Source organism: Dromaius novaehollandiae, chromosome 5 (assembly GCF_036370855.1).
Source record: "Dromaius novaehollandiae isolate bDroNov1 chromosome 5, bDroNov1.hap1, whole genome shotgun sequence".
NCBI lineage: Eukaryota > Metazoa > Chordata > Aves > Casuariiformes > Dromaiidae > Dromaius > Dromaius novaehollandiae.
The window spans coordinates 33,272,158-33,299,254 of NC_088102.1; the positions used below are offsets into that span (position 1 = coordinate 33,272,158).

The 27,097-nt window shown below is 33.4% G+C and overlaps 1 protein-coding gene across 3 annotated transcripts in view; it reads left to right on the top strand.

Moving 5' to 3' along the window:
* Positions 1–27,097, top strand: part of NOVA1 (NOVA alternative splicing regulator 1) — a 153,406-nt gene that overhangs the window by 104,451 nt on the left and 21,858 nt on the right. For 2 of the 3 annotated variants that reach the window (XM_026100256.2, XM_026100259.2), the window contains 2 exons: positions 8,127–8,293; positions 18,244–18,315. In XM_026100256.2, coding sequence (XP_025956041.1) covers positions 8,127–8,293; positions 18,244–18,315 — 239 coding nt within the window. The remainder of the gene's footprint in view (positions 1–8,126; positions 8,294–18,243; positions 18,316–27,097) is intronic. The other variant, XM_026100257.2, reaches the window with a different exon arrangement.

Genomic DNA, 27,097 nt, shown 5'->3' on the forward strand with positions numbered 1-27,097 from the left:
TAATAATATCCTTGTTTCCTGTCTTACTCATAATAATTCTTCATCACTCTTCATATAATTTAAGTATTTGTAAACTAGCATCAAATCCTTAGCTGATATCCAACCAAACAATTTATATTCAAGGGATTGTTTGCTTTTTAAGCTGACTCATCAGTCCTTCTAAGCCTTTGATAATTGTGAGGTTTTTTGGTTTGTTTTTTCCTTTTTAATTCCCTAGATTTCCGTCTCACAAACGTTGGAATAATACATTCCTTCAGACTCAGGACTGCGCTAAATGTGGATTTGTGCAGTTCAGATTTATAAGCTGAGTACAATGGTCTATACACTTCAAGCTTTCATATAATTCCAAAAACTCATACAGTTCCTACACTTTACAAATTTGTTTTAACTTGATTCATTTAAAGCTCTGAATTTTAGTTAAGAGGTTGCAAAACCAGTAAGAGTAGAAAAAAATTGGTACATATGTGTGTATGCATATGTATGTGTGCATGACTATGCATATTTATGTAGATAAATATGCATATATGTATGCAAATATATATTTTTTTTCAGTAGATTCAATAGGCTTACTGAAAATTTGAAGCTTTCACCTTCCCGTCCACTCGATAGAGGCTTATTCTCTTATGGAGACCTTGAATACTTACTGAGACATTTTGTGAATAACAGTTAATGTATTTTTGAACGTGTATCAATATGTCTAATTGTCTTTTCTCATTCTAACTTTACTATAGCTTACTGCTGTAAAATTTCATAGGGTTCTCAAGCTTTTATTTTGAGACACCTACTTAATATGTGGTGCATCAGGCTGAAGCCCTTGTCATAACAGTTGGTGTTCTGGCCTGATTTCTTCTTTGCCGCTCAAAATTGCAAAGTTATGAGTCAAACTGGGGCCCCCTCTCCCCTCCCATTGAGGCACCGCAATGGGACGCACCCTGCAGTGGCTGCACTCCGCTGTTCCCAGTTAGTCGCAGGTGGGCACCTGGGGAAGCAGAATTGGGATTTACAGCTGCAGGGCTCTGAATGCCAGCCCTCTCTGGGCTCCGATTATCTGACCATTATGGCCCCTTGTGGGCCCGGACATTCACTCTTGCAACGCCTAAAGGACAACCAACATACGGTCAGTATGGCTTCAGCAGGCAGCTGCTTCTGCTAAGGCTCATGAAGCTTCCTGTGAACTTTTGGCACACCTGATTAGAGACTATTAAAGAACTGATATTAGAAGACCCTAAGTTCTAAAGTGTATTTTTGCAGGGTTCGGGAGATCACATGCATTGATGCATGTGCCTGGTAATCATCACATCTGTTAACATGTTTCAAGAAATAGACCACTTATTCATACATAATTTAACTTTTGGCTTTTATTAGATGCTTGACTCATGTAAAGTATAATATAAATGTAGAAAACATTAACAGTTGGAATTTCAGAAGGTGTAATTGCTGATAAAACATTAAAAAGAACAGTTTATTTCTCTCTGAAAGAAGAATGGAGCTTTAGTTAAGCTAAATGTATCTAATCAATAATCTCTACTTGAAATTTAAAATCAAAATTAAGGATGCCCTGATTTTATAGCAGAGACATCAGGAAGATTCTTATAGGGCCATGATTTATTTCCTTTCAATGCTGTATATCAGTTAGCAGTATCAGGGAAAAAAAGCTATTTTAATTGCTTGATCAGGAAGCTTAAGTTTTACTTCCTAATTGTTAGGGATATTTGTGTGTTCTGTGTTAACAGTTCCAAATTAGTTTCATCTAGATGAAAAAACATATCCAGAACGTGAATGCTCGGTAGTTGTTACCAGCCCTTGTTTCCCCTTTCAGTCTGGGCAGTCTATTGGGCATCCAGCTTTGCTTTGAGAGAGAGCAGTCTTTCTGTCTGTGAGGAGTATGGGGACAAGTTTTAAATAAAGACCAACAAATTCTATTTCAAGAAGCAAATATACAAGCACCATAGGGAGCTAAGGACTGAGGTAGAGAACCATCATATTGAGATCTCTACTGCACAATGCACATAAGTGGGATGTTCTTCTATGTTGCATTTAAGGATGTGTGCATTTTGTTATTTATGTGATAGAGGTTTTTCACATCTCTTTAAATTTGAGATGTTTTAAAATATTGTAAATATATTTAAATTTAATGACATTATTTTTATTCTCTGATTTTAGGTTGATGAGGATTTATATGATTGTAGAGAGGAAGTGTTACACACAAGGAAGAGTTTCTCTGATTTTCACGTTGAGCTTCATATTGGCCATTTACCGAAGACTGGTTATTTTACATTGCTAGGGAATGGTGTGAAATGAGTTCCTGTTTTACCAACAGCTTGTACAAGCACAGTTTTAGACTGAAGTAGTTTGATCCTGAGTTAGAAAAATAAACCTATAGGTCTTCAGAGTTATTAGACTGCTGTACTATGATTTATCAAATAAAAAGCTTAATATAAATCAGCTGATAAAAGATTGCACCTTAGCTTTTAATTTAGTTAAACTTTTAGCTTTAGCTCCTCTGTCAGGTTTTCCTTTTCTCTTTCCAAGAAACTGACATGGTACCCTGAAAAAAAATAAGGCAAAGTATAATAAAATAAATAGATGTATTGGGATTACCCTGTACTGGTAATGCATTATGCTTTTCTGTTTTTCAAGTGTTCTTTAAGATTGTTGTAAACGCACAATGAAAAGTGTGTAGAATCTTAAAAATGCCAGACAGTCCTTTTTGAAAGGTCCAGTGCATTCCCCCAAAGATTTCTCCTCAGAATATAGAGGCATATCTAACTTTTAGTTAAGATTTCTGTCAACATGGTAGAACAGAGCCTGAAAGGAAACACTTGCAAGTTTAACTGTAAACAGGTATATGTCGTATACTCATTAAGCATATAAATAAAAGCATCAGAACTATCAAGTTGCTGAGTGTCCTTCATCCTATTGCATCTTACAGCATTTATTGTAATGGCTGTTTTAAAAGCTGTGTCAGTTGTCTAATAAGTAAGCAACAACCTTTTCAGAAAGAAAGCTTGCTGTCTGTTCTTTTGAAGTGTCACAGCTGCCTTTAAAATTTTCTTCATAAAATTAGTGGAATGTAATTGCCAAAGTTGTTTGCCAGAAGGAATGTTATAGGTATTTAGAGGGGGTGGAAGGAAAAATGGGTGATTAAAATAAAGTTACTGTAAGCTCTTTAGCTCTTAGGCCTAACTAACTTACTATATTTCAAACCAGGTTTTTATTTATTTACTTTTATACTGGCTGATGGCTCGTAATGATTTCATATTTTTCTCCCTCGTCGGACTGCAGAGAAAAGAAGTGATTAAATAAAGGCATTTCTGGTTTCCTATTCAAAAACCAGAGCCTATAAATGTTCTTTCTTTAAAAAAAAAAATAAATAAATAAAAAAGGAGGACAAAAAGGTCCTGAATCACTTTTAGCCCTTTTTTTTTTCCTCCAGTAGTCTTAGAAATATAATTTTGGTGAGCAGTATGAACAGGCAGGTTCTCTTGTACGATTACATTCTGCCTCTTATATTTTACAGAAAAAGTTAAAACACTTTATGTTTGCAAATTGAACTGTAATTCTGATATATAAAAGGAAACGAATCACATTTTACTCAAAGAAAAGTTGAGCACATACAAATGTTGAGTAATTTCCTTGGATTCCATAGAAAAAGTAAACAAACAGTGATTGTAGCAGCATCAACTACAGCATACATTTAGATGCTGGTTTTCCTATTTTGTGGCAAACTTCTGTCATGGACTTAAGTATCATGGAATACACATAGAAAAATGTTTTCAGCTTGTTGAATGTACAGGGATGATGACCACCTATTCAGCATTTGTTCATTTTTTTTGTCAAAACTGTTCTTCTCTTGTATATATGTTATCTCTTCATATGCAAGATAAAATGTACAGTACATGATCCTAACTCTGATCTGAAGCATAAATAGTTAAAAATAGTTAAAATTAATTTTATATTGGCAAATACTTGCACAAAAATGGAGAAGATGCTGATTATTTGCTAATTTCACTTTCTCTGAATCAATTATTCCAAAATGAGAATTAAAACAATGTTTTAATTCTATTTTTCAAATCATATGATGAGGATATTAAGTATGTGTATAAATGGCAGAAACTGTTTATAGCAGAAACTTATAAAAAGGAGTGGATATAACAGTTAAACAACTGAAAATTATAAATAATCTAAAAGCTTTTGAAATGACAAAAATCTCACCAAGTTTGGGGATCCATAGGCTTATTTTTGTTACACAGGGTGGTCACAGCACTGGCAGTTTTTCTTGTCTGTGGCTCTCTAGATTACTGTACTCTGTTATCTGAGTGAAAAGCCTTTAGCATTGTGTGGAAGAATATGACAGCATCACTTCAAAGGATTAAAGCCGTTCCCAACAGTACATGTATGCAGTCTCTCCACACTCACTTCTTATTTCTTTTCTTTTTTTCTTTTCTTTTTGTTTTCAATGGAAGTCATAAAATATAATCCTCAAAGAAAATGTGCTATTATTGTGAAGCATTTTATAACTGCCTCTTAGACTGTGTGAAATGTATTTTTGCACAGTTATATTTCTTCATGGAACAGTGCTTTCCATTTGCTACATCCTGATTTATACGTACTAAAACGTAGTATGTTTGGCCTGTTGTATGGCATGATATGTATTTATTATACTGAAGTTTCTAAAATAACACGGATTGCAGAATACCCTTTAGTTACTCAGTGCCAACCCTAATGAAATTCCTATTTAGCATTGACTGTTTTCCTTTCAGCTGTTTTGACAGTAGTCATCCCGGTAAGTGCTTTCCCTGTTAGGCTCCAGTAGCGGGGCTGAAACCTGATCCGTGTTTTGTTTCAGTATGTTGTCTGCTGACCTGGAGAAGAACACTTGCATTAGCTGCTCTGATCAATCCACATCACATCTCATCATTTAGTAGACAATTAATACTGCAGCGTAAAGACTCCCCAGAGCATTTTCTTGGAGCTGGATTGCTTTACACAGAAACCACAGGAGTTGTGCACAAAAGGAGGAGGAAGCCAAGCAGAGGGAGGGTGGGGGAAGCATTAAAAAAGCTAAGTCTAGGAACCAAGATACGTTTCATTTTCTGTTGTATCACTCTTATGTCATTCAAACTCAATTTTTTATGGAGTGTTAAAAAAAATGTAGTTGTATTTTGAAGTTGATTTGTTGAGAAGGCGTTGTAAAATATTTTAGTAGAGAAGATACTGTTTGCTTATCCTGATGTCAGTTTTGATGTAGAGCTACTTTTAAGAAGTTAGATTTCAGTGTTGCCTGATACTGCGCTTAAAAAAAAAAAAAAAAAAAAAAAGAAAAAGGTCTTTGCAAGGTTTTGAGTGTATAGGAGCACGTTCTGTTAGTGATCAGGCAGGGCTTTTAGTGTTCTGCTTCCTCTTTAGATTATGAAATATTTAATCTTTAGAGATCATTCAAGAAAACAGCTGAGAAGCCTTTACTAAGGCAATTTGTTCTTGCAGGTGACTGCGGTTACTGTACTATTGTCTTTTATAGGCTATGTTGCTGTATTGTGAGGAGCATAACTTAGCATAGGTTAGTGAGAGCAGGTAATACTAAGACATAAAATTCACAGGAAGGGTATTTTAAAAAGGTGTTACGCTTCTTCCATCTATGTATTGCTGGTGATACTATACAGATTGTAAAATGATAATGAGGCCAGATGACATGTAACAGTAAACTTCAAAATTCATTGCAAATGTGTTAGCATTTGCCACATTATTACATTGTAATTTTCATTTATTTAGGTATAGTGAATGAATTTTTCATCAGAACAGACTCAAGCTTTGGATATTGTGTGACAATGTCAATAATCTTTTGCTACAAATAAGGCAATGTTTAAAAAAAAAAAGAAAAAGAAAGTAGTTTCCTCTGTGGTAATTCCATGGCCAAAATTTATCATTCCACTTTTTCCTTGTGATCTTGAAGCAAGATGTGCACTGGCATTGAATAGGGATTTGCATTTCTTATGTCTTTGCATAAAAGTATTGTTTTGTTTTCAATGATACACTAAAATCACCACAGTTCATGGTATATTTTTTCTGTTAGAACTGTTTTACCATTGTTTTGTTTTGTTTGAAGGTAAAAAGTAATCAAAATCATTTATTTGAGCTTGTTGGATATTTACAGAATATGTTTGTGTGAATATATTGTACATTTAATTTCAAAGCAATTTTATTTAGATCTCTAGATTGTCCTGTTTTGTTACTTTTGCAAGACAAAAATGGAAGGTAAACATCACCTTCAAAGTTTCCCTGTTTTCATAAACTGCCATTCAACCACATTTTTCAAGTCAAAACTGATTTTGTGGGACATGTGTAAATGGTTTAGTATATGGCATACAGAGTGAAGAAATGTGTGTGGTTTGTTTCAGCACAGTGTCATATTTCTATCCTGAGACTTTATACATACATACATACATACATACATACATACATACATATATATATATATATATATATATATATATATATATATAAAAGCATGTTTGCTATGCAGTAAAGCTATACAAAAGCACCTAAAGACTGTCTTAATCACAAATGGAAAGTAAATGCAGTCTTTTCTGCCTTTCCTCATGGGAGAAATTGCAGTTCTCTTTGGCCATCCCGTAGATGTTTAAAATGAAGAAATCAAACAAATCAGAGCTAGTGGATTTTTTAACACAGAGCTCTATTTCAGTTTGGAAATGGATTATGTGGCAGCATAGGCTTTGTCTGAGCCTTTCTAGAGGATTGTAATATAAGCTATGATAATTATTTGATGTTTGTTAGTAATGTGCAAAGAATCCCAAATTCTGTGAGGCAGTCTGCAAAAGAAAATACATGACCTGGCACATCAGAGTGTTTTTTTCCAGGCTACAGAGTTACGCAAGTCACTGTAAGCGACAGTAAGATTAAAGGTGAGGGTGATGTAAGGGAAAGGGAGTGGCAACAGATGCGTGAAGAAGATGATGCTTCAGACTGGAGAGGAAAATTAGACGAAGTGATACTGAGCAGAGCAGAACAGTGAGCGCTGAAAGCCAGGTGCGACTGAAATGACAGGAGACAGAGAATTACACCTTACTCTGGATTTTGGCAATAAGCACTGGCAAGGAGGTTTAAGGACTGATTTTCTTAAGCGTCTGTCCTATGTGTACAATAACTAACCTTCAGGGAGGAGGTGTGTTTGTCTCCTCCTCCTCCTTTCGTTGCCACCAAAGGCCTAGCATTCTTATACATAGAATAAATATACGTTTAACCTATCAGATATAGTTTATATGTATTAATATTTTTCCATGACTTTAGAATATAGATGCTTAGTCATGTGGAGTCTGGACCTCCTACGTGAGCAATATTCAGCATAACTCTAATTGAATAGAAGTTCTTGAAACATAATTTGTGGAAGACTGACTGGTTATATGGTACAGGTTTTCACAGTTTTCAGCTGCTGAATGATGTTTAAGACAGCTTAGCTCTATTAATTATACCTTTATATATTGAGTAAATAATTACAGTTATTACATAGATGCGAATGGTATAAAAGGCAAACTGGATACTCAAATATATGAGAGCAATGGGCCTCGAAAGGTCTTGCCATAGCAATTTGCAGCTGTATTAAGAAATGGTTTAATGTCTACACTAAATCAATGTATTTGCAAGAGAGTATTCATTACAAAAGCTTATTTCATATTCCTCTGTAATACTGGCTATTATGTCCATCCTTGTGTTAACTAAAAGTTATACAATATTTTAAAATAGTCTAGAACTAGACCAAAATAATGTAAAAGACGATGTATTCAGTACAGACTTCTCATGTTTCCTTTTTTCCAACCAATAATGTGTTGTTTTAATTTTTTCTGATTTATGCTTTGTGTATATGATCTTGGACTCTGGACTAAAAAGTTACATGTGTACAAGATGTACATAAAAAGCAGCTATATAAAAGAACTTCAGATCCACCAGTGTGTCGTCTTTTGGGAATCTCTTTTGTTTGTACGCTCACTGAGGTACGGCTGGCCGGTTGTGGAAGGTTGCTTTTGAGTGCCACCGTTATGGCGTAATTCAAGCAGTCTGTGAGATCTCGAAGAATCCCTTCTATTCAGATCAACTTTTGGTTTTTGCAGGTACTACGGAGCGGGTGTGTCTGATCCAGGGAACAGTTGAAGCGCTAAATGCAGTTCATGGCTTCATTGCAGAAAAGATTCGAGAAATGCCTCAAAACGTGGCCAAGACAGAGCCCGTCAGCATTCTACAGCCTCAGACCACTGTTAATCCAGACCGCATCAAACAAGTGAGTTTTTGGTTGGGAATAGAGAGTCACATCAGCTCCTTAAAATTAACTTCTTTTTTAAGAAGCCTTAAAATTTCAAGGCTGCAAGGGGTCAACATAACATGTTCTTTAAGAAGATGTTATTTTACATTTTAGTAATTTGCTGGTCCTCTTTTTCCTTATACTTTTGTGTTCCATGTTTCTCAGCAGTTCTTTTAGACTGTGTTTTATAAATTCCAATGCCACACTAATGTGTTTCCTTTATAAGCTCCTTTTTTCTCTGTCTCAGGGAATACACTTCTAGGTTTTAGAAAGGATCGTTGAATTTTAAACTTAAAATATGAACCTCTCTGTAAATCTTTTGAGTTATTAAAAAGGAATTAACTGAATGCGTTTCCTACTCTTATGTGTATAAAATAAAAACAAAAATGTTAATTGTTCTTTAGAACCTATAACACATACTTTAAAAGCTTATATGTTAGAATTTGAAAACATGAAGATAAGTTACTTGCGATGTTTTCTGTTGCTTCATTTTATGCTATTTTTGGCATCTTTTTGTCTATGTTTTACATTGACTTCCTTTAAAATCTGTAGGTGACGCAAATTATATTTACGAGGTATCATGATCTAGTATTTTCTTTAGCTCATTACATTTTCCCAAACAATTTTAATTTAAAAAAAAAAGGGTATACTGTAAGGGGAATGTTGAATATGTCACACATTTTTAAATAAATCATTTGTCATTTTATTGAATAAGGAAAAGATGAAGACAGAAATGAGTGAACATTAGTGGAATTTTATCTTGTCTCTCCTATCCTATATAGGATAAATTTTAGTTTCTCTCCTGCCCTGCATTGGGTAAGATTGTGTAGTGCTTCTCAACTAGCAAGGTTCAGTGGCCTATAAAGTAATTTGATAACCGCATGCAGTTACTTCAGTTTGTGTATAATGACATATACAGAATGCTTATATGATGATGTAGTTGAACAGTATGATTTTGGAGTGATCACACTGCTTTAGATGGGTGAAACTGTGCATACACCATTGCATATGATATCTAATAATTAGTACTATTTTATATATTCTGTATACACTATGCTTCTCCACAAAAAAAAATCTCTAGGTAATTTGTAAGAAATTACTTAAAAGAAAAGACCCAATTTTATGACATTCTTTTCTCAGTTACTAGATGTGAAAATGAATACATCTGAGAGGTAGAGAGAGAAAGCTGGAGAAAAGATCCATATCCTAGATGGCTTTTCTACATGGAAAATGTTAGATTTTATGCCAATATTTCTTAATCCAATGGGAAATGAGTGTTCTTTATTATAATGGAAAGTTTCCCCCCCCCTTTGCAATGAAACGAAACTAATTTTTAGCTCAGTAAATTCATGAAAAATTAGATTACAGGGCTGTTAAGGCTGACATGCTTAGATACTTCCTGTCTTGTATCTCAAACTGATACTCTTTTTCCACATGGGAACTGAGGAGGAAATACTTCTCTGGAAAATTTATTTGTAAAGTTGTCATGGGCTCTTTTGGTTTTGTTTTTTTTTGTAATGCAACTCCATGTTTAAAATATTAAATTAAATCCTGAAGGGATGGATTAGTGAAGAGAGCTGCTGCTGCTGAAGTTAAGACACAGGCTAAATACAATATATCACTTTTAAGAACACAATATATTGACTGGTTCTGCATTTTAGAATTTAGAGATATAACCTGCATGCATACAGGTGCATAATAATATGATGGCGAATATATGGAGATGTGCATTTGCATATGTTGGACAGTTTTAACTACAATGAATTGTTTAACTTCTATTTAATGAAATGACATCTGTTCATGATAAATTCGTACACTATATATATTGGCTCCATAAATCTAAAATCCATTATTTTCACCACGATGTGAAATTGTTAGCTTAGTTCTTAGAGTCTGCAGTGAAATAATCTATCCTCCAAAGTCAGAATATCTTTTGTCTAATAGATAAAATAGCTCTGTTTAAGAAATTTAAAGTATAATATTTTAAAACAGGTAATTGTGACCTTGAATTCTGTTGTCATTTTTTTACAGAAGACAGGTCACAACTTTATTAAATGGATCAGAGTAATGTATAGTACAAGGCATTATGGACTTGCAAAAAATAAGCCTTGTGAATTACAATTTCTTCTTGCACAAACTTTTATATGGTTCTTACTGTCTTCGAATATTATCCAAGAACGTTGTCACCCCAGACTGAAGAAAGAAGACTTAGTGTTTGAGATTGAGAGTAGATTTGAAATAATAAACACATCTGTAAATTTTGCCTTCATTAGGCACCTTCAAGAGATTTCTAATGGCTTTTTAGCAGTGGCTACCAAAATGCAGGGGCTCTGAATGAAGATTCCTGTAGGTGAAGCCTTGCAGTGCCATCCAGATCTATATGACTATGCATCTCTCATTTCTCTATTGTCATTTCTCTGTCCTGGTCTTCTTATAGATGCTTCCATTAGAGGAGCCCAGAAAAGAAGTACCTTTTGGCTGCAGTTGCAGTTTAGAAAGTCTGTAGGTAAACCTTGAATCCACTGATTACTTGAACGATTCCAGCATGTTCAGGAAAAGCATGGGTATACATGGAGGCTGTCTGGCCTGGCATTTCTCCTTATTAATGAAGTCATTGTACATACATTCTGACAGTTTCCCTAAATCAAGCTTTTTCAGCCTCAGAAGGTTCACAGGCAAGTCTATCTGGTTCAATTTAAGCCTTCTTCACTGCATTTTTACAGATTTCCTGATCCTGTATACTTATCTGTAGAGGCCATGTAGCTGTGTCCTCCAAGCAGATCAGATATTTAATTGCCAGCTGTTTGCATCTTTTACCTGTAGGTAACACAGGGCAATCTTTTTGTAGATGCCAGCCATCTGCTGTTTCTATGTATCATTTGACAATAACCAAGAGATTCCTGTTCCCTTCTACTTTCTAGAAACTGCTCTGAGCATCTAACCTCCCTTTTCGCTCTTTATTAGTCAAAGTGTCACACCAACTTTATCAGACCATATTGTAACCCAGGGGAATAGAGTACAGTTTTCATAAAGAGGTTGGGAGCCTGAGATGTTTTGAGTGGCTTGGCTTTGTAGTTAACACAGAGAGCTTTAAATTTCACCTCAAAAATTTATAGCAGCTATTATAAACCGTGGAAAAAGGTGTCTAATGTGCTCTTATCACCTTCTTCAGAAACTTTTGCAGCTTCTTTATATGCTAACTGAATTTTCCTTCCAGCTTTTACAGTTATTTATACGTAGCAGGAGTTGCAGCAGGTTATCCGGTAAGCATGTAGAATCACAAACAGCCATTGCAGAATGTGTATTATATAGAAGGAAGGATGGCTGATCTTACAGCAGTCCCTGCTCTGAGCAGGAGTTTGAACTGACTGAACTACTGAGGACCTTCTCAATCTGATTCATTCTACGATTTGTGAAATGTTTGGCTAGCAAAGCATGATCAAAGGTTTCAGAATTTCTTTTCTGGAAATCCAGAGTATAGCTTTCATATATAGAACTTCTGATTAATACTTTCAGTGGAACCAGATTCATTTCTGCTTTTTCAGTAGATAAGTAACCTCTTGGGGTTTTTAAATTTACAATTCTGTTCCATTTGTTCACCATGGTCTCTGAGACTATATTCAAAATATGAAAAACTGAATATCTGTAATCAGATTTGTAAATTCACATTTTTGTAGTGAAAATGACACTACTTTTACTTCAGAAATGTTAATCAGAAAAAAGAAAATTCAAATTTTAAATAAAAGATGGTTTTACATTGAAGTGCTTAAATAAAACCTGACTTCAAGAATCCAGATTTGAAAATACTGGCTTAAATAGAGGAATCTTTTTGAAGTATGAGATATGAGTTTAATTTAAACAGTTTTCATATCAGTTGTATTCTAAAACTTTTAGATCAATATTTTAATCGATATTTTGACAGACTACAGGGTCTTGGTAGACTTCATTGATTTCTTAAAATGCCTCTCCCCCCCATTTTAGCCTTTCTTCTTTTTAGCATCTGTTTAACCCAACAGGGCAACCTTACAAAAATCCAAATATGAAAAAATATCTCTAGATTGTTCATTTGAGGTAAGTGATAAACATAAGCAGTTTTGTGGATCACTGTCTCTTCATCTAGTGAACAGTTTCTGATTAACTTCACTCAGGTTTGAATATATTTAAAGAACATCACCTGTTACCATTCTGCAATGAATAAGATGATACCCAGCTTACAAGCTGTTTACAAGTTGTCAGGACAAGCAAAAATGAGAAATAAGATGTGCCATCCTCTACTAGAGTGATTATTAGGACGGTTCTTTATATTAGGTCCCACAGCAAAAGTTTAGCATTCTATAATAAGAAAACTTGCTGTATTTTATCCCTTAAGTGCCCTTGACTTAATTCTGATGCCAGATTACTGTCCTACTTTCATTTTCTATTTAATTTCAACAGTGCTGGATATAATCTTAATGTGTATGTGAAACTACACTTTATGAACCTCAGTTAATTAACTCCTTGTAGCTGATGATTAACTCTTCATTGTATGTGCTTCAAAAGTGGAATGAGAACAGAAGATTGTGTTGAGACGTAAACGGTACCATTCAACATTGCATAAATTTTGGACAGTGCTCTGATGCTTAAGGCAATCCTAAAGTTATCTCAGGGCTTCTAGTGACATTGTGGTTTTAGTGATATTTTTCCAGACCCCAAAGTAGCCCAGAATTGAAAGGTGACTTTTTCTTTCCTTCTAGGCCTCCGAGTGTTCTGACCCATATCTTAGCATCTTCCTATATGTTTTATTGCACATTGCCTGTGTCTGCTTACTAACTTGAGTCTTCTGGTATTTCTATGGAAGACCTCCACATCTTGTAGGTGTTCTGTATTACTGCAACAAGTTTTGAGGAAAGAGAAGGTTCTTCTTTGTCCATCTTACTGCAATCTTCATCCTAAGATGAAGATCCGTTTCCTCCATCCAGAGTTGCTCTTAAGATCCAAGCAACAGATGCTAACTTGCATTATGCTACCTACCCCTTCTTGTCCCCAGACATAAAATGAGATAATCTTTCTTTTACATTATACTTACCAGTTTTTCTGTTTCAAGGACAAGACCTCAAGAGTTCATAAACACATATAAATTACCTCTATAAACACCTATAACTTATGCTGACTTTTTTACTCTTTCTCTCTTGACTTATGCCCTCTATAATCTTGTATGCAAAAGAAAAATGAAAACTGAACAGACTATGAAATATCATTAAAATGTCAGTATTTTGTTTTTTACAGAAGTGAAAAGGTAGCAAGCAAGGTTAGACCCAGGAAGTCATCAAAGTAGCCTTTTTACAATGTAGACTGTAATTAAATTAGTAAGCCTTAATTGTTTTTTAATATGTATCTTTAAAATACTTTATAAATTTTTGTAGTGATTACTGAGATAAGAATCGTATGCCTAGTAAAAGCTACAGGTTAAAAGAGTTCACAGTAGATGGAAAAGATGACTGTGTTTGGCAAAGCAAGCAGTCTGTTTAGAAAGGCCCATTTCCGACATTGGTGAAAGTCTAGAAAGTTAGTCTTTTATGTTATTCAGCACTATGAGATCTTGCAGAGCTCTTTGTTTCTTCTTGTTTTAGCTGCTGAAGGTATTCAACCATTTGAATACTGTAGTATTCAAAAAAAAACCCACCCTTTCTTAAAGTGTATAAAAATATTGGCATAAGCAAATTATTATCATCATTTTAATTTTAATAATTTCAAAGAATTAATATTAACATGCAAGACTGAAATTCATATTAGATAATAATAATAATAAAAATAAAAATACACAGGTAATGTTCTTACCAACATTTCCATTGCATGGCAAGTCCTGTAGAGGGAAATTAGAAAGTGGTATATATATGCAATTTCACCTTCACATTTGAATGTCCTCCTTCATAATGCTTTCATCTCTCCACCACATTTTTAAATGGTATTTCATTTTTTCTGCCTTTTCTTTTTGCCCTTCTATATATTAAATATACTAATAGATACTGAGAATTAGAGTAATACAAAAAAGTTGTCTCAGTCCAATATTTGTTATCCAGTGTGTAAGTATTTAATTTTTTAGTTCACGTTTAAGGGTGGGACTTTTGTCATTTTTATATAGATCTGCATTAGGTGATCCATGAAGTCATAGGAAAGAGGTCTCAAAAACTTCTGGAACTCTGCGTAGAGGGAGTATATATTCTGTACAGCTGTGATATGCCTATCTCTTCATTCTGTTACTCCAAAAATACGAAGCATGCGAGTGTCATGTTTTGGCCATCTCTCTGCACGCTTTAGCATGTTGTGCAGCCTGAGAACAATTTCTCACAGTATAATAAATTCTTTTTGAACAAGACAAGGAAATGGTATTTTCTTGGACTTTCAGAAAATAGCTCAAATATGGCATAAACCAAATCTTACTTCTAACAAGTAAGCTCATTTTTATTACTTAAAATATATTTTCCCAAACATCTGTTCTAGAAGCCTAAAAAAAAAAAAAAACTGTTATGTTGTAAACGTTGTCTTCTATTCACTTGCTCATAAATTATAGAAAAGGAAATAATATTTGAGAACAAAGAGAAGGCCAACTTCACCTTAGCTTGGACTGTGTTATTCAAGGTATAGCTCTTTAACAAAAATTTTAGACTCTTAAAAATGGCGTAGAGTAGGAATTCTGACTGGCCTTTTCTGTAGCTAGGCAACCTATAATTTCTGGAAAGGTTCAATTATAATATGAATGTTTCAATCTGGAAAATTAAAAACCTGTAATGTGAATTCATCTTACAATTTCTAACCACTTTATATGTCTCATTTGCAGAAGCCTAAAAGCAGCTAAACTCAAGTGCTTGCCTAATGCAATATACTTGCTAAATTTTGAAGAATTATTCTACATTGCATAATAAATAAGAATTATAGAGGTCTGTCACACTTTCTTTAAAAAAGTAATTTTGCCTAGAAGTTCTTGCAGAGCAATTCAGGATGTATCAGTAAATTACTTACCAGTCAATGGAAAATCAAAACAAAATCTAAATGCCTGTTTTTAATATATTTTTGAGAAATAAGTTTTGCTACTTTAATATTGAAGAAATAAGTAGGTAACTCATATTTAACATGTCTACAGATTTATATGGAAGCATGAAAAGGGTTGATATATTAGATTTTTATATATGCACAAATGATCACTTCTTCATGAAGCAGCTGAGCAGAATATACGCTGAAAAACAATTTAGGTTAATGAGTAGTGTATAGCTAGATCTCTCAGGATCAATCTTTCTTCCATCAGTCCCAACAATACAGAATTGGGCATTTTGAAATGAAAAATGTTTGACAAAATTGGGGGCTTCATAAATAAGAAATCCTAAGACTTTGAGAGTTTCTATATTTTTTCCTATTTAGTACAAAGAAAAAAAAAAAGAAAAAAGTTATGTCAGCAAACAAAGGAAAAAAAGTCTTGAACATCAGACACAGATACTTTGATATGTAAAACAGTTTACTAATTTCAGTATTTTGTCACTGGTATGTATATTTGGGATTAAAAGGTGTATGCCCATACTTGATTCTTGTTCATTAATACAGTTGTTTTGTCTTAAAATGTTTTTATGGTTTTTTTATTGTATTTTAAGCAAGCTTTTGCTAAAATGAAATAGTGAAATGCTTCTACTTGAGGGATGTTATAGTTCAGTAGTCGCCTGAAATAAATATTGGCAATCCTTTTTCATCACAACCATACATTTTTCTGCTTTAGGAAGTTTGATGTTAAATAAAAAATTGTTATACGTTCCAACTGCTTATATTACTTGTGTTATCAGTGAATAGGTGATTATTCAGTGCTGAAGTGTTCTACGTATTTCCATGTAAAACCAGTAGTTAGAGTTAGTAACACCAGTGAATAAAGTTCAGTTTAGCAACCTAATTTTTCCTTTAATTAGCACAACATACCAAAACAATAGACCACAAATTATCAATGATGTTGATCAGACAAGCCATCAGATGTCTGAAATATTTTAGTCTAAATATATTTCCTGAGTTTTTCTGGAGAATCTTAAAAAAAATCTCAGTAGTTTTTTTAGTTTAGAATGAGACTTTAATATTCAGCTTTAAATTAAAATCCTCCATTCTGTTTATGTTGGTTAGAGCTTATAAAATGAAAATCAGTTTATTGCAATTTCAAACAAGAGACATACTGCATGATCCCACTAAAATCAGAAGTAACTTCTGTAATTGAATAGGTTTAGGCCTGTACTATGGTGGAATCTGCCATTTCTTTTTTTAAATAATTGCGATGACTGGCAAATGAACCCATACACTGCACGGAACAGTATGGGACACTCCTTTATCATGTTTGCTCACCAGCAGCATTTTGCCAAACTGCATAATATTTTCTAATGTCCTTAACCTGGCAGTATGTTTTACTTGCACCTTTTGAAGGAATCCCAGTTGATGCTTAAACTGTATTTATTTTATTTTTTACAATGTGAGTTACAAGTTGGAAACATGAAAGAAGGATCTGTTTCTTACGATTTTTTCTATTTTGGCTCTTTGTTTATGTACAAACTATGAAAAAAGTGATTTTCATATTGCTTAACATACAGCTCAAATATTTGTGTGTGCATATGTACAAGCCCATATTTTACCAATACACACAGCTTTACGCATTCACATTGTCCCAGCTTTCTCATATGCATTAAGAGTTTTAGTGCAAAAGTATGTATAAATATTTTAAAATGTGGGCTTTGCCGTTTAGGACTGTCAATGATTGTAAGTAATAGAACTGCTGAAAGTGTGAAATTTTGCTTCCTTTATTTCTAAGTAGTTTTGGTTAGTAATTATATGACCGTATGATAGATACATCATATTGTATAGCATTTAACGTCTTATTTCTTAAAGTAAAAGTAGTGTAATTTCAAATATTTTATATTATTTATATTTTACAAAGATGTCAAAAAGTATGCTTTGAATGAGTATTGTATGTTATGTTTTGAAAATTGAAATCTGACATTTCCACTATATTATAAAAGAAAAAGAAGAATTATTCTGTTAGGATCTAATCTTTAAAAAAAATATGTGTATATAAAAAATTTAAACAGAGCAGTGCTTTTTTGATGTGTTCAAGAATTAATGTTAAGCATATGTATATTATTTAGAAAACCTGATCAATAAATATGACTCTTAATTCTTTTTTGTGTTTATTTTGAACACAGGCTGATGATACATTATTAACCTTTGCCCAATTAAAAATGATGAGTTTTTTTAACACTAATTATAAATATATTGTAGTAATTTGTTGTGAAGGTTTTAGTTGCATGTTCATGCATCATGAGATTGATGTTTACATTTTTTCATGATTGATTAAAAATAACAATGAATATATTAGCAGTTAATTTATTGCTAAAACCTCAGTAGCTTCTATGTTACTGTTTTAACATACAGAACACGAAATTATTATGGGATCATTTTGCTGGCTATAGTCTGTGCTACAGAATGGTGCATAATAAGGTGCCAAAGTAAATATCTCCTTCCAAATGTCGGCCCTGTTTGTTTATATACTGAGAACTGTTTTTATTGTGCTCATTGAACTTGCTGGAATTTGTGTTTACTATAGTCTTCGTTTTCCCCAAGAGAAGGAGAGAGGAAAGAATATATTCCTCATGTGGTCAGCATACTTTTTAGTATTTATGTGAGTTCACCATCTTGATTTCAAGTCATGAATTTGTTTTTACATGCATAAGCATGCATATTTACATGCATTATTTATCCAATTGACCTTAAATTCCATTAAGTTCTAATGAGTAGGAGAAAGATTTTGTCTTAGGCATTTTTTATTTATTTTAATTTTCTAGTTATGTTACTTTTGTTGGTTTATTTATTTTTTAACTGTTCAGTCTAAGGCTTGTAAAGGTTGATTTGCTCCTGAACTGCTTTGTTCCCAGACATTGCCATCTTCCCCAACTACCACCAAGTCCTCTCCATCTGATCCCATGACCACCTCCAGAGCCAATCAGGTACAGTATCATCCTACCATCTACACCATACTTTTCACGGGTGACAGCTTGCAAACTGGAGAAAAAGATATGGTGGGTTAAGGATTTATTCGTTCATTCACATATATACACCCATAACCATAGATATCTAACACTTGTTGGAATTTGGTAAATTGAATGGAAAGCATTTTTCTTCTTTTAGTTTTTTTTCTTGTCTTCTGTAAATCTCTGATGAGAGCAAAATATCATGTAAAATAGGCTTTTTCGTTTAATTTATTTTTAAAATTTGATTAATAAATAGTAAGGATGCATACTGTTGTGCTTGTGGATAGAGTAACTTTCAGTGTACGTATGTTTATGTATATATGCACACACGTATTTACTTCCTGGGACATTTATAAATTGAATGGAATTACCCCTAAAACCATGCTTAATTAGCTGATATTCTGCTAGGAATGCTGTATAGACTTTTTTCTTTTTAATAAAAGCTTCAAGTGTATTTATTCATGAATGATAACATAGGGGCATTATTTAAATAGAGTATGTAGTTAAAAAAAAAAAAAGATTAGAAATGAAAATTTATTGGTGAAGAATGAAATAACATTAAGTCTCTTTAAAACTTATTAAATGCATCTAACTAAGTTTAACTGATGTCTTATTTTTAAATGCTATAGTGTACTTTTAGTAGCATTTAAATCTAACTCATATATTTCTCTTTTAACTGGAAAAAACGTGTCCAGTTCATTATGTCTGCAAATCACCACACTGTATCTTTTTGCCTTACTCATGGAAATTTTGAAAGTTACTTCATACATGCTTTTAGAATAGATTCATGCTTAATAAATACCTTTTTCTTTTTTCTTTTTTTTTTAAGTTTTGCTGTTGAACTTAATGTAGTTTCCTTCTAATAATGTATGTTTGGTGTCGGTTAACAACTTTTAACACCTAGTCTGTTTATTTAAGTTAGCTGAATACTTTGATCAGATCTTGAACAGTTAGATGTAATATGAGAAATGTTTTCCTCACAACAGGCTAATTTTCCCTTGAAGTTAAGTTTGCTATTAATGAGTGATTCTCTGATATTTTGTGAACTGCTTAGAACTTGCTAGTTCTATAAATAACCAACTTAACATACAGCAGGACATGAGCGTATTAAAACATATTTTTGATCAACACATGGCAATTTGTTGAAAGGTATATCTAGTACAATATGCAATCAAATTTAGAGAAAAATTGTTCAGAAGAGCTGTTAAGAAAACTATATGTTGTGACATTCCCCACTTCAATTTGAAAGCTTTCTGCATCAACCTTCTTCCATTCCAGCAATGGTTGTTTGGCTTCTTCATCACATGACAAAGATGAAATCTTTGCAGAGAGCTAGAGTTGTAATATGAACACTCTGTTCAGCACTTATTCCTGCTTTCTTAATTTTATTATTTTCTGTATTTTAATCAGGAAGTTTTGAAACTGCTGAGCACATACATCCTTTTAAAAAATATTCTTACTGTTTTTTCTTTCTGTATCTTTTTCCTTCCACTTTTTTTTTTTTAATGCAAGTTTAGCCTGATGATTGTTATTGAGGAAAAAGGAAGAAGTGTTTTTATTTAACAGGAAATATTTTATGTATGTTGTTTAGTTAGCATCAGAAGTACCTACTTTCTGTTCTAAGAATTTTGAATTATCAAAATTCTAATGTAACATAAAAAATAACTGTTTAATAGATAAAAAATATGTTATTGCTTTTTTTCTAGTAAGTTTTTCTCTGAGAATTTTGTCAAGTGATTTAGCTAAATATTCAAACTTAAGGAAAAGTATGTATGCATTGTGCCCTGCCCATGTTCCTCATTACATCTTTTAATGCATTTTATTCATAACCTCTTTTCAATTCAGTGCTTATACAAATAATCAAGATATCTCCTTTGGACAACATTAAAAATGTTTAAATGAAGAAGACCATTGAGTTCCTTAAGTGACTTTAGGAATCACATTTATCATTAACTCTTAATATTCATATTAGTTTATAATTATTTTATCCCTCCTACTATTTCCTAGTGGTTTATAACCATTTCAGCAGGAAACACGTAGCATGAGATAAGGCAATTAAGGCTTTTCTGTTCATTGTAGTGATGAGTGACATAGCTGGCAATTGTTCCTAGACTGTAGCAGTGATTAACATTCAGCACCAGTATATCAACAAGTATCTGCACTGTGACTGTCACACGAAAATAGGTTCCAGCACGGTAATCTCAAAACTGTCAGTAGTCGTGTAAGTAAGCAATGGGAGAGTATTACAGAACAAAGCAAATGTTTATTTTGATATACACTTGTGTAAGATGATTCTTAACTGAGAAAAACTGTTCAGATACGTGTATTGTCACAAAATGTTATGTAAAGATAACACGAAGGAACTTATTTAACTGGACAGAAGTCAGGAAATTTAGTGTTAAGGTTGAAGATAAATTCACAATACACCATGTTGTGTGTATATGGTAGCTTATCAGACTTGAGATCATTCAATTTTCTATAATATTTCAATTGGGTCAAGACGTTATTTTATACTGAAGATTAACAGAGTGATTAAGAAAGGTCTGAGCAATACTTTATGCTAGGAAACGATGGTTGCTGTGCGAGTGGGATTTTTAAGTTGGGTTGAGGACTCCCTATGAGTCATTCCAATTAGAGAAGCATGGAGGATATGTGTAGGTGAGCTCACCTCCTGATGATGTGATCCTTCCCATTGTGTTGCCGACAACTGCGTAGCGGACAGGACAGTTGCTAGGCACACTTTTCACCACAAGAGGAAAATAGTTCTGCCAATGGAGGTCTGGGGAAGCTAGGCAGGAAATCTGGCTCGTGTTATCTCTTCCTTTTAATGGCTGGCTTTTCCTCCATTCAGATGATGCCATAACCTCTTATATGGCAATTTCAACTTTTGTTGAATTGTAGGGTTTTTTTTTAAAAAAAAAAAAAAAAAGTCTAGTGTTCACGAAGCTGCTCATTTTATGATTCTCAGGAATAAGAAGATAGTCTCTAAAACATCTTATTTAGTGAAAAAACCAGTTCCTTCAAAACTGTTACTGTGCTGTGTTAATGGAATTGCCATGGATACAACAGAAACCTACATGCTTTAAGTGTTTTTTTTCCCTTTAGTTTTGTGTTCCAGAAAGCTATATATCTGTCAATACTATTGTTAAAAATGTCTTTTTTGTTTTTGTGCTAGAACTCCCATGGCCATTTGTCCACATTAAAAATCCATACATTGCAAACTTCCAGTAGGGAAAAAAGAACCAGAGATGTGATAGAACCAGAGACACGCAGAAAGTATTTCAGATAACTTTCTTTTTCTCTCTGCCTGTCACTGAAAAGACCAAACCAATCTTCCTGTACTTTCAGCATCAGAACTTCAGTGTTCCCTCCTCGTGAACTTTGTCATCTTTGCTTGTAATGGAAACACTGACAGACATATAGTGGAAAAACTGTATTGCTATAATGGATGCCCCTGAAATTGGCAGAATATAGCTTTAGTTTTATTTACCAGAGGAAGGAAATCAATTTTACTTTTCAGCAGTACTTTTCAAGTGGGAAATTCATCTTGAACTGATGAATAACACCATAAACATCATATAGAACAAGCTTGTTTTTCCTCTCTAGTAGCTTTTGAAGACATGAGTTTTAATACTTACTTTAACACTTACTCTAATTGATAGTAGGTAGACAAGAATTTCTATAATTAAACTTGTTAAATATTGTTTTTCTTTGTTTACAAGATTTTTTTCCTTCTTTTCTATTTTACTGATGCCAATATTATTTCAGAGGGAAAACCACAAATATAAGGCTAGATTTGATATTTCTTCTTTGTCCATTTGATGTACACCTAGAAGTGCAATCCCAAATGCTACTCAAAAAGCAGTTCAGAAAGAATTTGTGCATAATAATGGATTCCTTCTCTGATACTCTTTTTTTCAATGAGATTGACATCAGTGCTGACCTTTACTGCTGGCTGTAAAAAAATTAAAGGCCAAAACACATGTTCCTACTTACAAGTGAGTCATGGCAGTGCTGTGTAGAAGAGGAGTCCTTTTCCCTTCCCTTATTAATTTGTATAGGCTTAAGCTTGGTAATGTAATCGGATTTATCATCACAAGCTTTGTCTCATTAATTTAGTATATAAATGTTCTGTTATTTAAAGCTTTTTTTAAATGCACTATTTTGAATGCCATTTAAATTTTTATCATTATATCCTATATTTTTTATCTTTGTTGTTACACCTGAAATTCAATTTTATCATGTAGTACAGTGTAATATAAATTCTGTGGAGTGCAAATTGGTTCAGGTTTTGTCCATTCAGTCCTCAACATTTACTATTTTTTGGAACATGTCTTTGCCATCTGGTTGCTAAAATATATATATTTTTAACATTTTACATGATGGGGCTGAGCCAATTTTATGGGTACTGCCTGCATCCAATACGTACAGCACAGACCTGTGACAGTTACCGTCTTGGTGTTAGGAATTTGTAATTTTAGCTTATATTAACTATTTGTTTTATGCAAGGCATTTAGCCTGCAGTGGGATATAATAGTACACATGTAACTAGAGATTGGGGGATTAATTGATGCCTTTAAATTGTAAATGTTCCATATTATTGTTGTAGAGGTTTGGTATCAAAGATAGTAAGTCTAGTCCTGGTTTTCAAATAATTCAGCAGTACCATACCTTCTAAATATTGATTTTAGCATATTTTCTGATTTTCTAACTTCCTAATAAAATAATGATGTTTTTATAAGCATCTTATTAACATCTTTAACAGCAAATAATTCTTTCCATTTAAAAAAATTTATTTTTCCACGTTTATTTTTGTTACCTTAAAATTCTGGCTGAGTTGGGTGATCCCCCTCTTTCTGACTTTAAAAAGAATCCTACCCCTGTATGTAAAATGACTTGCAGAAGTATAATCTTTTATTTCGTGATAGAGAGGAGTAAAATCGGAAAATAAATATTACGAAGCAGTCCCTAAAGCACACTCACAGCTTTAAAGAGTTAATGAACTCTTATACTTCATATCTAGTTTGCTGTAGGAGATGGAAGAAAAATAGGAAAGAAAACTTTATTTTAGTTTTCTATTATCATTAGGATATGGACTTTGAAATTTTATACCATACCAAACTTCTAATGGTTAAGTCTTTGTCAATACAGTAATCTTGTAGTTCAAACAGTGAGTTTTAATGAAGATGTCAGGATACTAGATAGCTATTTTAGGTCATCAAAATACTATATCCCTTTTCTTCTGACAGTTTGATGTGAGGGATATTTAAGATACTCTGTCTCTGGTATTTTAACTGCAATATTCATCTCATTTTAACTCCACAGTTTTAATGTCATTTCTTACAGTGGTATTGGGAAAAACTGTTTTCTTTTTAGCTCTATCATGGATTGACTGATGCTGGACGTATCATCTGATCTTTCCATGTACTTAAAAGCAAAGTTAGTATAAAATTGTTCAGCATTCAGATAGAAGGTGCTGTAGAAGTACAGAACAGTTATTATTGTGATTTACTTGTTCAAAATATATGCTTAGGTAGTTTTTCCTGAGAAGTTAGAATTGGTAGATGGGGCAGAGGTGTGAAGAACAGTATGATAATGGTATGAACTTCGGCATGATGTTTAGGGGGATAGAGGTGATGAAATGGGCTCGGTATTTTGCAAAATAAGCACTGTATTTTGCGTATTTTGTATTGACTTTTTCTGGAAGATCTTCAAGCTTGGAGTATAATTTTGTCTCCTACATGTCTCCTATATTTTGTCTTCACATAGTTTCTCACAATAGCATATCTTTCTGGTTTAGTCTCGGTGAAGACTTTTATCTTCATCTTCAGTTTTATCAGTTATTCAGCTTCACATTATGAGTTTTTTTTTTTTTTTTCCCCCCTATACCTAGAGAACTAACTTGCCATTGGTATCATGGAGTTATCCAGTGATAATTTTGACTCCCCATTGAACATTAAGCATAGTAACAAGGTCATATGAATATACCTACACTTGTTGGAAAAAGCACCTCTCTTTGTAGTGTGAAAAATCCCTTAATATTCCACATGTATAGATAATTTTATGGATTGTTAATTCATAATGCTAAAGTGACCTTTTTGTTTCAATTTAATAAGATGGCAGATTACCTTTTTTTTTGATTACACGTTGTCTATGGTGTACTGTGGATAGCATGCAATGAATAATGTTTGAAATAACATATCTAGAAAGGGCTAATGAGAATTATTCCCTGTTCAAGTGAGAGGACTCGAGACTCAAGGAGAGCTTCCAGTGCTTCAAAGTTAACCTTTCTTGCTGCTGTTGGGCTGAAAGATTTCATTTCATGACTAAATACCAAGCAGAATTAACTTATACTCCATGAACTGACTGTAGACACTTTTTTCTGCTTCTCAGGTTAATTTGTGGCTTTTATTTTGTTACATTGATTTCTTTTATTGTATGATCACTCTTTGCCTTTATTTTGCAAAACCAGAGATCATAGGTTGTGCTTTTGCTTGCAAAGTCTACTTAAACAATTATGGATTGAAGCAACATTTTTAGATACTATATTGATGTATTAAATACTAGTTTAAAAATATTAAAAGAAAATCAATATAATTTTTTACTCTTTCTTTTTATCTGCCCTACCCCCTCAACAAATAAATAAGTAAATTTTAGTATTCGTATTACTTTACATTGGTTTACTTGTTTGCTTTCCTCTCCTCTCTCCCATGACAGAGCAATTTTAGAGTTTGCTGTTTATTGTTCCTTTCTGAATACTGAGGAAATTTTATCAAGGGCAGTCATGAGACATGGGGAATGATGTAGCTTCTCATGGCTAAGTTTTTGAACACTGTTTGCATATCATTCATATGATGTCACGAATAACCTGCCAGTTGCTCTCCTGTAAGTAAAAAATATGATTCCACACTTGGATTTTTTGTTTGCTTTGATTTTATGCTTGGATACAATTAGAATCAGCTAGCTTCCCATTTTATCCCCTCTTCAAAATGATACACCTTAGTACAATGGGCATCATTACCACCTTTCCTATTAAAATGCATAAACTTAACTGTCTTAAATTAATCAGTTTCTCCCCATGTTTTGAACTCTGGTGGTTGGGTTGGCTTTGTTTTTTTTAATAGACCAAAATGAGAACCAAAAAAAGAAGAAATACCTATAAAAATAAAGCTTGAGAAATGATGCGAAAACAAAGGGCCCATAGACAGTACTCATTTCTTTTGTTCTGCTGATAGGCACAGAAAACAGCATTTAATAAGATATTACATGGTCACCCCTTGTTGTTGATTTAAGAAGACTTAGCCTATCATCAGTTTGAATCCTTAGTTTAATCATTAGTTGTAAATCTTATTAAAGGAAATCAATAAAAATAGAATTTTGGAAACATACTATCTAAGATGGTTTAGTAAGCATTTTATGAATTTTATGTCTTTGGGAGAAAATTAAAGTCTGGTTTTGATCTCCTGAAATTATTTTTAAATCAGTGTTACTTCTGAGTTCTCTGTGAACATGCTCTAAGCTGTGGGAGAAATGTGATCATTACACTCTCCAGTACACTTATGATTTGTGTCTGGTTTAACATATAGTTTAGATAGGCTTTGTAAATTCCAATATTCACTTGAAAATCTTTGAGAGTGAACGTGGAAAAAGATAATGCTCTCTGGATTTCATGGATTTTGCATTAGACTCATGGATATCCTATTCAAGTTGCTGAGGAGTTAAAAAATCTTGCATTGTAATTAAAGATCTTGTAGAACTTTGTTATATCATTTAAGGATATCCTTAGATATGATATGTGGGTTTTGGCATGTTTCCATGTCCTTGTACTAAGGAAAAGTCCTATCTGCTTATGAAAAAGGATCATTAAAACCATAAAACTTGGAGAATACATGTTCTTCCCTTTGTCAAAGTACAGTAAAGGTCTTCTAATATCCTGTGCAAAGAATTCTTTACTCTTTTAATTTTCTTTTATTCCAAGAGTACTTTTTTAATGCAAAATGAAAATGAATAGCATGTTATAAAGTGCCAGATATTTCGATGTTTAAATTCCATCTCATGTAAGCTAGAGTAAAAGTTGGCAGCATATAACTCTGCTGCCTAACCAAGTTTATCTTTCACTTCTAGTCCCTCATACTCGGATTTGGTGACATTGTTTCATTCAGAACCAGAATTGGGAGAAAAAGCTGCCCATATTCTTCGGTACAGAGTCACTTGATGACTTGCTGCTTGAAGAAACCAGACAAAGCAGAATGTCAGAGCAATTTCCAGAAGGCAAATGTGGATGACTTTATTGTCCCTTTCTGCAGTGAACTATCTCAGTCACATGAACATCAGGCTCTAAGTTTTCAACAATGCAGAATTTAATATAACAGCTCCTAGTGAGTTCAGAAGTTATATGGTCAGGAATTGCATGAGAATCTAGAAAGTGACATCTACATTAGAGAACTTACTTTCACACTAGGACAGATCCTGCACGTCACAGAGTACAGAGAAAAAAATGTGATACTACATTTTCTGATGTATCAGAGATAAGTAGAGTGAGATACAGTTATGCCCAGCCTCATTAAGAAGTTTCTGCATGGAGAGAATACCATGCAGTGGGCATGTAATAGCTGATTTTTTTTTTTTTTTTTTTTGTGCCACCTGACTTGGGGGAACATTATCACTTTTCCAAGGTGTTTGTAGGGATACTGCACTGCTAGAGACTATATGCCAGATTTGTCCTCTGCCTTTTGCATGCCTTTGCTTCGGATGGTGA